Source organism: Xenopus laevis, chromosome 8S, assembly GCF_017654675.1.
Source record: "Xenopus laevis strain J_2021 chromosome 8S, Xenopus_laevis_v10.1, whole genome shotgun sequence".
NCBI classification, from domain to species: Eukaryota; Metazoa; Chordata; class Amphibia; order Anura; family Pipidae; genus Xenopus; species Xenopus laevis.
In genome coordinates, this window is record NC_054386.1 from 71,646,156 (window position 1) to 71,662,654 (window position 16,499).

Sequence of the window (16,499 nt, forward strand, 5' to 3'; positions counted from 1 at the left end):
TGAAATACTTAAGCTACTCTATCCTATTTTAAGTCTCTTTTTATGTGCAGGTCTTTTGTTGGAGTCAGTTTTGATGTGAGTGAGCTAAGGAAGGTCAACTTGTTCATTCTGGCACATTACAGAGTTTTGATAGATTATGTTTAGAAACATTCTAAAGTCCACGAAATTACACTTTTTTATGTTTCTCTTTAAGACTTAGAAAACCACGCGCACACTCAGGCCCTTCGTGAGGTAATGCTGGTGCCCAGGACCTGAGAGAGACGGCACTCCCAATGGATCAAGGAAAGAGAGAAAGGTCTGGCACACAAAGCAGTTTAAACCGGGGTGCAACCCCTGGTGTGTTTATTGCATCAACAATGTTTCGGAGTGCGTTCCCCCTTCGTCACCTGACGAAGGGGGAACGCCCTCCGAAACGTTCTCGATGCAATAAACACACCAGGGGTTGCACCCCGGTTTAAACTGCTTTGTGTGCCAGACCTTTCTCTCTCTCTCTTCTCTTCTCTTTAAGACTTTCCATACCTGTCGCCCAGAACCAGACTGGAAATCTGTGGATTCTGGCAAATGCCAAAGGGGCTGCTGTAATATGCCAAAGACAGACATTATTTTGTGGGCTGGTGGGGACTGTAGGCGCCTTTGAAATTCCAGTGCATATTTTAAATCCCAGTCCTGGCCTGCCAGGGCCAGCTTTGATAGGCTGGAGGCATTATTTCACTAGGTCTCCAGCCTATTGGGTCTTTAGCCCCTACAGCCAAGAATGACATACATGCGGCAGCAGCCTTGGTTAAAGTTTTGTCACCAACCAACAAAAGTAAGTAAATGGTGCTGGGGGAGTCAAGCCCTTCATTTTCACATTAGATTAGTAATACATGGGGGGATTCACAAAAGATAGCCCATTTTTGGATTATAAGTGGTGTTAAACTGGTGTAAAATACTTTCTCAATATTCACAAACAGAAATCCACCTAAATTCTGACTCAGCCGACACTTTTCATTTTTTAGTGAAAGAAAGACAGTTTACAGACACTTTTATGAGTTTGTCTTTCAAACGACATAAAATGGTGCAAAAACTACATTTTAAACAACATTTTCTCCCGACATTTTAAAAATGGAGTAAAGCTCAGTATAACTCTTCCCCATGTGTCAGATCAGTTCTAAGATAACTTGCTCTGCTTTGCTTCACTCAATCTTCATTTCACATCTCTTGTAGGTGCCCAATTGGTGAAACAAAAAGTGTATTTTATATGTAAAAAGTTTTTAACTCACACTTGGTTATTTTACTAGTTCTAGCTTAATTAATGAGGCAATATTATCAATTTGAGTGAATATATTATCTAAAGGAAAAGTAAAGCTTCCCAGGCATTTAGTTTTAGCAGCACTTCAGACACTTGACCTAGGTTCATAAAACATATTTCTGATCCCTATATTATGCAAAATATCCTTTGTTGTATTTATACCTTTGTATCTTGTTACAGAAGTGGAATTAACCAAACATGTAGGCAGATTTAGAAAGCCCAAGTTATCCTGAAGAAAATTATGCATAATTTTCCAAGGTAAAATAACCCCCTCCCCCAGAAATTCTAATATGATGGCTGACTGACAGGTTTAGTAAGAGTTAAAGGCAAATTCAGAAAAAATTTCGTTAAAATGTTGTGCAAAAGACAAAATCTGAAAAGTGTCTGTTTAAAAGATAAAGTCACAAAAGTGCAGATAGAGGTTTGTGAATTTGGTGGGAAATCAGACATCAGTCTGGCTAAAAGATGAACAGACATCAAACATTGCGCATTAATGAATAGTACTGTAAGCATCACCATAGTTCCATACATGACTTATGTATGATATAATCATATAATTTGACTCCCAAAAGATTGTACGTGTATTTTGATTAAACAGCCTACTACATAAAAAAAGTTGGAAAGGATGTTCTTTTCCGATATAAAATGTTCAAAGAATGGTTAAAAGGTATGGGTGGGATATTAGTACATGCAATTGGATTATCAGAAAAGAGATTCACAATCCCTGAAATGGACATACATGAGCCAATATTCTAACTTTTGAACAAGTCTGCAGCCTATTGGCCAATGTATGGGGCAATAAATAAGATCTGCTCCTGATGGGTTTGCATAGGCACCTAATACAATCTTATTGTTGACTTTGGGTCCAAACAATCAGATATTAGCTCAATTTGGACCAGCCGCTGAATTTGAACAATTGGAAAAAGATAACTTTTTAAAGATGTGTTTTGTTGTCTTCTTTTTTTTTTTAATGGCCCTAAAGTAAAGAAATGTGAATATAGGTGTATAAATTGTAAAGTCAGTTATACATGCAAAATATTATTAGTGCACTAAACCCTAACAATACCACAATACCTTGCTCTTTTACATTCAGAATCATATTACAGCTCAAACACCCTTTCCTCTTGTATGCTGTTTACAAAACAGGGAACATACTGCATTGAATTCTGCTATTTATCATCTTCCAAAACCGTGCACTCTCTGCCAAGCAGCTTCTTTTGCTGAAATTGTAGAAAGTTCGCTGAAGCGCCTGAAGGAATATGCATGTGAATGAATGTATGTATGAATTTATCTATGTATATGGGTATTTTTAAAGCTTGACTCAGCAAGCACATTTGTGTATGATAAACTGGCACCCAGTGCTGAAAGGAAATCTATATTGTACAAAAGAACAAGTTCAAACAATATAAGAAAACACTGCCTGCAGAGCTTGCAGTTCAAAAATGTAACCAAAATGGCATTTAATTATCACCCTGCCCTTAGTATATGAAGATTTTTTCATATCAGAGCACACAAGGCAGAATCTGGCCTACTTCTCTCTACCTATGCTAAAGATTTGTTTAATATTCATATAAGAGCGCCATTTTCCCTTCAGGCAAATAGCTCAGGCATTTCTGCTAGGTATATAGACAGAGAATAATCAGCCTGAAAATAGCTATTGATTCAGAGCAGTCCCACTTTAGACTGTTTATATGGAACCATAAGTGTGTTTTTTTCAAACATAATTAATGGCTTTATGAACAGTTTCTTCTTTGCGAGTAAACAGAGCCATTTTTCAGTGCTGTAATCAGTATGCATCTATTTAGCTACTTAGCAGCAATATGCCTTGGTTCATTAGGTAGCTACTGTTGTGTCTCATCCTAGTTAAAATTTCACAGCAAGTTAATCTATTTTATTACAAATGAGAACACAAGTGATAATGTCCTCTTCATTTGCCAAATACAGGGTTAAAAGTATTTGCAAGTAATCAATGAGGGCATTTATATCAGAAAATTACAAATCTCAAAATCTCAACCTTTTTTTTTTCCTTTCACGGCTGCTACAGTTTTATTTGCCATTTCTAGAATTTACAGCTTTGTTTCACTCCATATACTTTATATTTTATCCTAGTGCTAATGTCTCAATGGACACTGTACTGCAGCCAGGATGTTACGGCTCCTATTAGGCAAATGGAACGTTGTTGCAAGAAAAATATTTTGAAGTGGTTTAATAACCATTTGTATTACAATCTGTGTTATTGCAGCATTCATAATGATCAAAGGATATGTTGTACTTTAATGGGCATTTGACTGAGATGTTTGTAAAGTAGTATAGGTATGGGACCTGTTATCCAGAATGCTCGGTTCCTGGGTTTTTCCAGTTAAGGGATCTTTCTGTAAATGTGTTTAAATATTAAATTAACCTAATAATATTATTTTGCCTTCAATAAAAATTATTATATCTAGTACAATGTACTGTTTTTTTTATTACAAAGAAAAAAAGGAAATCGTGTTTTTGAGTCTATGGGGCAAATATACTAACCTCCGAAAATTCGCCAGCGACATCGCAACACTTTGCCAGGTTTAGATTCGCCAGGAAAACACTAATTCACTAAAATCCAAAGTTGCGCCCAGGGCGCCGAACGCTGGCGAAGTTGCGCAAGCGTTACTGCGGCAAGCAAAGCGAAGTTGTGCTAGCATTGCCTCATTTGCATCAGACAGGAGGTTAAGGTTGAATGGACGCACATGTTGCAGCAAATACATTACACTACACAAGCCCAGAGAAGCTTAATAAAATAAAATAGAGTTGTTATAATACCCTACACATGTGCCCAGTTTATAGATTATGTGCTAGATGTTAGGAAATGTAGGGGGAAAGCTGGGTACCCCAGAAAAAAATTACGATCTTTTCCTGCCTATCACCCTGAAAAATGAAAAGTCGCCAGCATTTTTTGGGACTTAGAAAAACAATTTTTTGAGGAAGTCCTATAAACTCTATTGCATTTCACCTGGTCTGAGGTGGCGAAGGCAAGTCTGGCGCAGGAGGTAACGTTCAGTTAAATCCGCATCTTAGTGAATTTGTGTAGTTTCGTTCATATGCAAATTAGCCAGGCGTTAGGGAGCAAAGTACCACTAGAGTCTACAGTATCTCCTTTGCTAGCGAATTTACGCCGGCGACCATTAGTAAATCAATGAAGTACCAAAATGACGTCATGCTGGTGAATTTTCGCTAGCGTTAGTCCTTTCGCCCTTTAGTATATTTGCCACTATGGGAGATGGCCCCCCGTAATAATGGGCTTCCACATACAAATCCTTTACCTCTATAAAAGCCTTTTGGGGAACAAATTTTAGTTTTTAGGATATTTTTTGTCCACTCAATTTTAAACTCCATAGCACCTGTTCACATGCTATTAGGATATATAAGAGCTCACCATCATCATATGTTTACTTTATATAGCACCAGCCACTAACTGGACACATGATACCTGTAATATTGTTGCACCTGCATATGATATAATTTGTAGTGTATGTTTCAATACCGGCACTTGACTATTGTCATGGTTTACCCATCAAGTAATTTATAGAACCCTTTACAAAGCATACTGCTATTTTTACACTGTACCTGAAACATATTGCACTGCTGTTTAGTTTACTTTCAGGTCAGTTTGCTCTAATTACTATCAACATCACATGCAGCCAGGTGTAAAACAGTCACAGTCTTCCCATACTCCAAAACCATACAGGCTTTTAATTACACCACGCCTAGTGTGCGTAAATGTAATAGGGACCATAAATTGTAAGCTCTATTGGAGCCTGGAGGCTCGAGCAGTAGAAAATGTGCCTCATTGTGTTATCACCACACACACGCCACCATTTGCCATTTTGAGTATTTGAAGCCTCAGAGACAGACAAAGCAAGTTAATGGATAATGAAACCTAACAAATTTGAAACCACCTAATACGTTTAAGAACTTTTTCTTTGCACAAATGTAATATAGCTTTTGTGAACCCGGAAACTGTTTAGCGACCACTTCCGACAGTTTAGAGAAGAGTATTACATTGCGAAATGCAAATTTTAATTCTTATTTGTGAAAATTGTTTTGCTCTTTGCGACTTTTATTACATTCCCCCATACATGTGCTGAAGGTACAGTTCTTAGAATTGCTATGCCTAAGGTTCCATAATAACTTACTTACTAACTGTACTGTAAATGCTGAGAAAAAAACATTTCAAAACAGACACCTTGCCCATTTGGGTCGTCAGATGAAATGCCACTGTGACTAAATTAGTGTCAAGGCATTCATTCCATTTTAGTTTCTGCTGTGTTTGATTTTAGAATTTATTTGGTGTTGTGTCCAAAAATGTTTCTATATCAACACAAGCCGAGCTTGATCTGAAAACGTATCCGTAAATTAAACATAAGCAATCTTGTAATAATAGTTCAAAAAGGTGGGATAGGAGGATATCATGCTACTACAATTACTCTTCTAAATGTTAATATTTTAATTGGCTCCTAGAGGAGTATGTGGCATTTCACAGTAGATGCTGCTTCTGAATGTTTATAGAGAGTCTAGATATTTAATTCATTTATCTGTCTAGATATGACACATTTAATTGATAGTTTCTCTTTGCACTGTCAGTCTCAATAACAGAAAGACAATACACAATTTACACAGTAGTAATAGCTACCCAGTTTTCATTTTCCACTGTATTGTTGTGACAATTCTATCTATTCTTATGCTGTGGTTTTAATAAGTTTTTCTTCAAAAAAACAGAAATTTGCACAAAACAGCTCTTTTCAATTTGATAATAGAAAATGTGAGAAATTAAAATAAACAACTCATTGTCTTTTCAGAATCTTTTTATCCTTCGCATGCAGAGATTGTGAGTTAGTGTTATATTTTAGTTTCCATGAATTCAGTGGAATTTGTCTGTCCATATCTGTCTATGGTAAAATGTGATGACCTTTTTAACCAGCTCATCTGGCAGTAAGTGATGTCATGCCAAACTAATATGGCAGCTGCTATCCTAAACTAACTGAGAGAGCTTCTAGAGCTGTTTGCATAGGCTCCAAGTGATTGGTTATTCTTCCATGCATTTATAAACTTTATAAAGAGGCTATGGGGCAAATTCAACAAGATTCGTAGTTGCGCCAGGCGTAACTTCGCTCCGCAAATTCACTAAAATCCAAAGTTGCGCTCAGGGGTAGCGTAAGGTTGCGAAGTTTCAATAGCGTTGATTCGCTAAGCGAAGTTACGCTAGCGATGGTTAATTTGCATACGGCGCCAAATTCAAATTTCAATGGAGAAATATGTAGCAGCACTACAAATGCCTGGGAAACCTTCAAAACATCAAATAAAATTTTTATTTTGCCCTACACATGTGCCCACTGTATAGTTAAGTTGCCATGAGTTAGGAAATGTAGGGGGGAAGGAGGGGAGCCCCAAAAAATGTTTTGATCTTTTTCAGCTTATCACCCATAATATAGAAAAAACCCCAGCGTTTTTTGGGACTTAGAAAAAATTTGAACTTTTTTTGAAGCAATCCCTATCTACTCTATTGCACTTCGCCTGGTCTGAGGAAGTCTAGCATAAAAGGTAGCGTTCAGTACAATGCGCGCGTTAGTGAATTTGTGTAGTTACGTCCGTTGCGCAAATTCGCCAGGCGTAAGGGTGCAAAGTAACACTAGCGAATTTACACCAGCGTTTGTTAGTGAATTTGCGAAGTAACGAAAATGACCAACGCTAGCAAATTGACGCTAGCGTTAGGCGCTTCGGCGCATAGTGAATTTGCCCCTTAGAGCCTAAAGACTTATTCATAAGCTATTAGTGGGCTGTAGGTAACACCCAATTTCAGTGGCCACATTTTACAATTTTAAGGGAACAGTAACACCAAAAAATTAAGGAGTTTTAAAGTAATGACAATATAATGTGCAGTTGGCCTGCACTGGTAAAATTGGTGTGTTTGCTTGAGAAACACAGCTATAGTTTATATAAATAAGTTGCTGTGTAGCTATGGGACAGCCATTCAAGCACAAGATACACAGTAGATAACAAATTCATTCTCAAGAAGCCCATTATATACTACAAAGCTTATCTGTTATCTGCTGTTATCTGCTGTGTATCCTGTGCCTTTTCCCATTTTTCAGCTTTGAATGGCTGCCCCCATGGCTACACAGTAGTGTGTTTATATACTGTAAACTATAGTTGTGCTGCTCAAGCAGACACACCAATTTTACCATTGCAGGACAACAGTACATTATATTTTCATTACTTTTAAACACTTTCATTTTTTGGTGTTACTGTTCATTTAACGGCTTCCTTTTGATTTTCATTAACAATGGGGAAGTCACTTGGCCACAAACTGAACTTTGTTACATGTTTTTGTTACATAAACAATTTCAGTTTTGTGTTATTCCCTTTATATCTTGTCCCAGGGATCAGAATTCATATAAATAGGCTGGGATTATGATCCTTCATTGTTTGCACAGTGTTAATACCAGCTGCTCGCATAGTTGTGCAATATCCTTGTTACTATTTCCATCAAAACATTAATTTCCAGATGCTCCACTGAACAAGAGGCAGAGATAATCGGTTTTAAGAGCACCACAAAAGCTTTCCACTTTCTTTGGCTATGAAGCAGCAGAGCTGTGAAATGTGTTTAGAAGCTTAACAGGGGTCTGATGGGTATGCATGAGACTTTTAGTAAGAGTTTATTGTGTTGTATCCACTTATCACCAGCAGTGTCTCATTTAACCTATGACACTGTGGGCAGATATCTAGATTTATAAGGTAAATAATGGCAAGTAGGCCTAGACACTGAGGTGTTCTTACTAAAGCTTTCTATGTGCTGCAAAATGGGCACTCTCATGTTTCAAGAAATCTCCAAGGGCATATAACATATACAGCTATATAAACTCGGAGAAGTCAAATGTATATAAAGGTTAACAACCAGCTAGAACAATAGTGAAGCTAAATATAAACATATAAAGCTAAACACAAATATACATAAAACGTTAGGAGCCAGAGTGGAGATGTTTTTAAAACTGTGCTGAATTAGAACACAGAGATGTGTTTCAATAAATATGGCATCCATTTATTTTAAAAAGGTAAACTAAAAGTTGCCCCAAGGAAATGCTCCTGATGTTTTACCGTTATAAAAATGTGGAAAATGGCACTGAAAGGGTTAAAGGTCACTCTCTGCAATTTAAGCAATTGTGGTTGCTGTACAGGGGTTAGTGTACACTTCAGTTTTACTAAAATGAACAGAACACACCACTCAGCACATGTACCTGCAACATTTTCTCTTACCCTCATAACACTTATGCATGTACCTGTATAAGATCTGTTATCCCGGATGCTTGACGTGGAATTTTCTAGATAATGGGTCTTTCTGTAATTTGGACCTTCATACCTTAAGGAGCAGATTTATCAAAGGTCGAGGTGAATTTTCAAATGAAAAAAAATTCAAATTTTGAGCTATTTTTGTGTACTTCGACTAGGGAATAGTCTAAATTTGATTCGAATTTGAAAAATATGCAAAAATCCAAATATAGAAATTTATCATGTACTGTTTAACTTCAAACATTCACCATCTAAAACCCGCCGAATTGCTGTTTTAGCCTATGGGGGACCTCCTAGAACCTATTTTGAGTCAATTGGTGGACTTTTGGGGTGGAAAACGTCGAAACGTTTTCGATCGAATGCGCTATTCCTTCGATTCATACGATTCAAATTCGACCGAATACGGACCTATTCGGTCAAAAATGAACCTATTCAACCAAAAAAAAAAACAACTTAATTTCAGTTGGTCTTTTCGAATTCGAATTTCAATTCGAAATCCGACCCTTGATAAACATGCCCCTTAGTCTACTAAAACAAAATATTTAAACATTAAATAAATCCAATATGTGTTGTCTTACTTTCAATAAGAATGAATTATAGCTTAGTCCGAATCAAGTACAAGTTAATAATGTTCAAAAATCTGAATTGGATAAAATGGAGTCTATTGGCGATAACATTCCAGCAATACAGATTTTTCTAGATAATGGGTTTCCAGATAACAAAAATCATCAATCTTCATGGGCCAGTAGAACATATAGTAGTTACAGGTTCCTGGATCCTGACCGATTTCAATTTGTGAAAGTCTATGGGCAACAAATTATTTTTGACGTGTGACCAATTGCGCAACAAATTTGTGACAATTTTTTTCACCCATTAGAGTCTGTGGGTGTCATTTTCGCGATGAAACTGAACGCAATGAATTTGCTTAACACTACTGCTGACTATATGTATTTGCATTACATCTGTTTATGGCAAAATCTGTATTATCATGTATTTATAAAGTGGCAAAATATTCCACAGTGCTGTACAATAAATGGGTGTATACATATACAGGTATGGGATCCGTTATCCAGAAAATCGTTCCAGAATGCTCTGAATTATGGAAAGGCTGTCTCCCATAGACTCCATTTTATCCAAATAATCCAAAATTTTTTAAATGTTTTCCATTTTCTTTATAATAATAAAACAGTACCTTGTACATGATACAGACTAAGATAAAATTAATCCTTATTGGAAGCAGAACCAGCCTATTGGGTTTATTTAATGTTTTTCTAGTAGAGTTAAGGTATGAAGATACAAATTACGGAGAGATCCATTATCCGGAAAGCCCCAGGTCCCAAGCATTCTGGATAACAGGTCCCATACCGTACATTGTTTTAATTAGATGATAAAGTGCACTAATCAATTCAGTCCTGATTTGATTTTTATTATGGGTGTATTATTATAGGTTCTGAATCACCAAAAGAATATCTTTAGTTTTCATGAGCTTTGTGACTAATGCAGCAGTTTGAGACTTTAATCTAACTTATAGAAACTCCACTGATAATTCTTTCTTGTCTGCTTTTCCGGTACAAAATTGTTTTTGGATGTATCACCATTCAGCTATTCTCTGCGGAGGTACAGTACAATACATGATAGAAAAGAGCAACACACTATTTATCTCAAGTGCGGCAACCTCAATTTTCCATACCAACTGTTCAAGCTGAATCATAAATGGATTCTCTGAGGCCTAATGATCACATTACTATATCCCATTCATGTTACAGCTGTATTAGTTATTGGCTACAAATGCTAATGGATGCCTCAACACTAAAGGGATCTGAGCCAGAACTAAAGGATAATATGTGTTTGGCCTTGCAATACTCTCCAGTCTTTTTAAAGGAAAAAAGCAATTGTCTCCCAAACTTAAAATGTCTTTTCCACCTAAGGAGTTGTGAGATTATGAAATATCATAATTGGCCTCTCCATAAATCGTTGTGAGTGACAATAAATTAGTCTCACTGGCTTAAACATTAGGTCAAGAGAAGCCCATAACACTTTTAAATTAAATACAGCAGTAAGAAATTTGTAACAAAGCTTTTGGGTAACAGAGCTGCCTGTATGTGTTTCCTGGGAAACAGCCATTTTTACAGATGGATTCTATAAAACAAATGAATAATAAGTACTGAGCCCTGTATGGACAGTTTAGTTAGTCACTTATCTGTTTACTTATATATCATCCAATGGATAATTTAATATAATTGTAGCATAAGTACTTACCACTTATATTAAGTTCTTTTCTTTTTACACTTTTAAAAGAGAGGGAAATGTTAAAACTAAGTTAGCTTTATGAGACTTTGTGAGCCCAGAGCTATGAGTGAGCAGGAAGAGACTCAGGCAGGAAGTTATGTCACACCAAGCTAATATGGCAGCTGCTATCCTAAACAATCAGAGAGAGTTTCTATAGCTGGTTACTGTGGTAAAGCATATAAAGATATGGTAAAGCATTTTACAGAATAAATATAGCATTCTATTTATTGGCAAAAGCTTTCCTTCTTATTTTAAATTGGTCTCTCTTTTCTACTTGTTTGCATTATCCAATGTCCAGGGTACCCAAGTGACAAGTGGGCTAATAATTGGTAGTATGGTGTCCCATGTTACTATGTAAGGCCAGGGGGGTTGCAATAAACGGGGGTGGCACCATCAGACTGAATACCCCAGCACTGTGAGACATTAATTCTAAAAACTAAGCCACCAGGCTACCTTTAGGCAAAAGTCTCTCTGGAATTCTACACATAACTAGCATTTGAAGCTTATATAAAAAAAATGTCATCAGTAAAAATATTAACAGTAAAAAATATTAATAGTAAAAATATTAACCTAATTCTATAATGCATCTAATACGTATTGTGTCAACTAAACCAACACGTATCCTATTCACTCGATAGGCACTGAAATCACATACAAGTAACCCAATAGTTCTAATACATCTTTCAATTACAGTACCGTTTAGATAGAGGGGGATATATATATTCCTCATAATCATGTGGCTACAGCAATTCAGTAAAGAGGTCTATGTATTTATTCAATCTGAAAAAATCACAGCTGTATATATAATGGAACCTGTACATTGTTTTCTTGAATATACAGTACCTTGTTTATAATTCTAAGTGCTCATTTACCAATGCAGTGTACATGAGAAGCATCTGAAGCCATTTATAATGTTTACCCACCATGCAGTGTTTCTTCTGAGAATTCCAGCATAATTGTGGGTATACATTCCAACTTGCAGTTGATGCACCAATATGGATGGTAAACCTGGCATAATTTGGAATATATCTTTTGCCTGAATTTGCGTTGAAATGTCTACAATTTGGCCCACACCACAACAACAGCATTAGCATCTGATTCACTTAGAATCACTTGCAGCTATTGATGCAAGCAGCTAAGACAGTGGTCCCCAACCAGTCGCTAGCAAGTAATATGTTGTTCACTAACCCCTTGGATGGTGCTCCTAGTAGCCTCAATAAGGTGCTTATTTTGAATTCCTGGCTTGGAGGCAAGTTTTGGTTGCATAAAAAACAGGTGTACTATCAAACAGGGCACTTCCAGTCCTCATAGGGGCTACCACATAACCAATCACTGTCTTTATTTGGCACAATCCAGGAACTTTTTTCATGCTTGTGTTGTTCCCCAACTCTTTTTACATTTGAATGTGGCTCAAATTGTATAAAAAGGTGTGGAACCCAGAGCTAAGGTAACCCTGCATTTATCTCTAGGTCCAAGGTTATAGTAACTCCTGGGTTCCCTTCTATCAATGCACATATTAATCAGAGGATGCCAATGGGGTAATTGTACTTGCTGCAAGGTGCAACTAAGCATGTATGGAAGCAAGGATTTTGCTTGTAGAATTTTAGATTCATTTTAGTACTTTGCACAGGTGCCTTTTAGTGTTAAAAAATGTACATGTAATTCTTTTCGGTTCTCAGTGGTTTTTGCAAAAATATTTGTGTTTGATTGAAGCAGTACCATATTTTCCTGTTTAACAAATGATTACACACAGACTGCCACCTCCCTCAATGGCTCAGTAAAACGACAGTGTTGTTGCTAGCCTGCCTGTGTTGGCAGTGTAATTAGGGGCACCCATCACCTGTAATTCACATGAACACATTCCCCATCCCATTGTGCTGTTAGCAAATGTTCTCTTTCACTTCCTCTCTGCCCAGCACAAAGGCACAGCACAATGCAAGAACAATGCTGGTGAGATGGAAGCAGATATGTATTGCCATTTGCAGACTGCAGAGCTGTAAATCGAGAGCACTTTAACCATCCCACTTCCGCAGAGTCATTCCTTTGCATTGATCCTTACCTTTATAACAGAGGCTCCCATTCTGGACAGAGGACTGTGCATCTGGGCAGCTGCAGCCATGTTAGCTATAGTATTTAGGTGGTTCATCTGATTCATTGCCATGGCAACAGATGCAGGAGGTAGGCTGACTGGAAGGAGGGGGTGGGGCATCATCATAAATGGTAAATCTAATCCTAAAAAAGAGATTTTACCAAGCATTAGTGTACGCTAGCATATGAACTCACAGGAGGGATTTAACAAATTTTGTGCATAAACAGTGCCGTTTTCATGCCTTTCGTTTTCTTGTGCAGTGATCACTATTGTCACTTTTTTGTTTCCCCTATTAATAACGTGTGGGGTAGGAGAAGACAGTCACTTGTATATTTCAAATTAGGTTACTAATTAGTTACAGCATTATCACTATGCAGCAACAACGAGAGCCAAATAATCACAGTTCAAAGACTGAATAACTATTTAAACGAAGGGGGTTATTTATCAAGTCCGAATTTATCTCAATATTTTCTGCTACAAAATCTACAAGGGTTTTTTACGCTTATTTATTTTTACATTTCCCTGAAAATGTTTTTGTCTAAATTTTCACCCGAAAACTTCGGGGGATTGCATCGAATCCCAGCGCACATCAAAAAATCATTGGGACTTCTCCCATTGATTTATACGCAACCTTGACAGGTCTGAGATGCCGGATTTTCAGATTCTGACTTTCCATTCTTGGGATTTAATAAATTCCGAAAAATTTGTGATTTTTTTTTATAAAAAAAATTCAGAGTTTAGTAAATAACCCCCTTAATGTCATCAAAGTTCCAACAGTCATTCTTTGATCCCATATTATTGCTCAGAATATGGATATGTTAATTAAAATGTATGCAGCAGACATAGATGTTCATCTTTTGTCATGCTCATCCAGCTGTGCAATTGTCACAAACAGCTGGCAATCTAAAATGTGTTCGAGCCTTTGTGATGGGCAAATTTGTCCCGTTTCACCAGAATATTAGCAAATTTCCCGCGAAATTCGGGAAACCACAAAAAATTTGCATTAAAGTCAATGGGCGTGACAAAACCGATCAATTATACTACTTAACATGTAATTTGTAAATACACTATTGACATTTCTCAAGAGTCCACCCTCTAACCCAGGCCCCAGGGAAATGCCCCTATAAATAGCCCATGTAGCAAGAAGCATGGCATATTCACTGGAACTCGGAAATGATCGCAGGTGTAAATATTATATTCAGAGCATTTAATATTATGCTGCTCTGCCATGATATGTATGCGCAATGTGTAATGTGCTAATCATTTACAAGAAAAAAAGTTCCTATTCATACAGTTCAGACTTTCCATATATTCTAATTATTCTTGGATCCATTTAATTAATTTATCTAGAATATACAGCCTGTAAGAAGACTCTATATCATTTGATTCTGGGCTAAAATTAATTTTGGAAGACATCTCTGATTTTATGTTGCCCCCATAAATTGTTGCATTAATCACAGGCTTCTCTTTATGATGCAGTACCTACTATAATTTTACAATGAATTATGCAAGGGTCTAGTGCTATATTAAATATGATTTTAAGACAATTATGTGTCATTATCATTGACTTAATGTTTGTGTAAATGTTTCAACTTTTCTATTTAATTATTTTGTTTGCATTTTCTACAGTCTGAAGGACGTGTGGCCCTCTCTATCTTACTTTGCACCCCTTTTGTGACTCAGTGCTACTGCCTTTTTCCTGCTCTGAATTAAGAGAAAATTAAATCTATTAACACAGGAATAAGGATGGGCGAATTTGCCCCATTTAGTCTCGGCAACAATTCGGCACCGGCGAAATGTCTCAGATGCCCATTAAAGCCTATAGGTGTCAAAATTTTTTTGACTTACAAATCTATACAAATCTTTGGGGGTCATTTCCTCGGTGAAACAAGGCAAAAAAATTTCTACACAGGAACCCTTTTGTGCACATCATTTTGACAGTAGCTTCCAAGTCACAGAAGTCACTTAGAAGTTTTTCAGTGCAAATGAATCCATTTGCATTAAAATGTTTTTGCCACAATTTTGTACTAGCCCATGGACTAGCAGGGATGGACAATATTTAGGTCTTGCTCTGGGAAACAAAATAAACCCTTGCAATCAGACAAATAAAGACATAAATGTTTGAGATAATTTGTAAATATCAGCAAGCAAAACATTTTCTGCAATATTATTCACCATACTCACTGTTGGCGAGCAAGTGGTTTTGCTGGAGAGGACTTAGTGGATGAGCACCTCCAAGGCTGGCTTGACCTGACAGATTGACATGCCCCATGCCATGCTGAGATCCAGTTGTTGTGATTGGAGACTGCAATTTGTCTTTGTCCCATGAAGACTCACTTCCACCTGCAGGACAATGGTTATATAATTATACAATTCATGCTTTTGTATCAATATACATTTATGATAAGATCATATATCTTTAATAATGCTAGATTATCTTCTGCAGCTGTTAATATTGTGCATATAAAGAACCCAAACTGATATAGAGAATACCCCTTGTGTAAACATAAAATATTAATTGTTAAACAACTCCTTCTAAGAAAAGCAAGGTAATATCAACTAAGAGGCTCCAAATAACCATGTAGGAAATATCACTAGGATCCTCTTTTATTCACAGCAAATAGGGTTTAGAGAGCTGTTCACCTTAAATCTAGAAAAGAGACAATTGTGTGGAGATGCACATGAAGTAATCTGAGCATGGGAAAGAGACTCAAAGAGAGGTACAATGAGGAGCATTGACGAGGAGTCATTCATCTTATGCCCCAAAATAATTTAAAGACTTCTAATGGAGCAGGGTACTGCCTGAGGTTACCTTCACACTAGGCCTAAAGCTTTTGTGGATACATGCCATGGATAGCAAAATTAAGTTGTTGATCCTCAAGACAAGTAGGCCTAAAAGTGTGTAGAAAACAGGTATTTGTACTGTTCTATCTGTAACTTCAAACAGTAGTCACTGCATGCTGCAAAAAATACTTCATTTTTTTAAACCTATGTTTACAGCTCACAGGTATCCTCATCAGGATGAATGTCCTCATGAAGGTGATTGTGACAACAATAACATTTGCTGTATAAAAAGCTATATTGTTGGTATGCTCTATATAACCAGGATTGTGTTCACATGAGAATACTGTGAAGAACTGTTAGTAGCAAAGACCAAGCATAAAGTGTGAATTCCATTACTTGTTGAGCCTTGCATAGTTTTGCTTGCCACTGTAACTTTCTATGCATCCTGATTTCTATTGAAATCACTTACAATCAATGCTTGTCTTTACACCAACAAACTGCCTGGAGTTGAATCAGGGAGCTGGTGTTTCTGTGCTTTCTGCATTACCACTGCTCCATGTGCCAGACAGCTAAGGCCCTGGTTCACTCCTATGGCTATGCTTTGTAACTGCAAGTAAGCATGGCCTGTTTCATCTGTTGCCAATCTGACCAGAGGCGATCTGTGTAAGCCATTATGCTGGCTATAAACCCCATACACTGCACTGACTCACTGCCCAATGTAGGTCT

General features: G+C 37.0%; 1 protein-coding gene across 2 annotated transcripts in view; it reads right to left on the bottom strand.

Moving 5' to 3' along the window:
- Window positions 1-16,499, bottom strand: part of LOC108700148 (dachshund homolog 2) — a 372,744-nt gene that overhangs the window by 83,042 nt on the left and 273,203 nt on the right. Inside the window, exons 4-5 of one of the 2 annotated variants that reach the window (XM_041574972.1) lie at window positions 15,174-15,332; window positions 12,960-13,126 (exon numbers count right to left, since the gene is read on the bottom strand). In XM_041574972.1, the coding sequence (XP_041430906.1) occupies window positions 12,960-13,126; window positions 15,174-15,332 (326 nt within the window). Of the gene's footprint in view, window positions 1-12,959; window positions 13,133-15,173; window positions 15,333-16,499 lie in introns of both variants that reach the window. The other variant, XM_018233058.2, reaches the window with a different exon arrangement.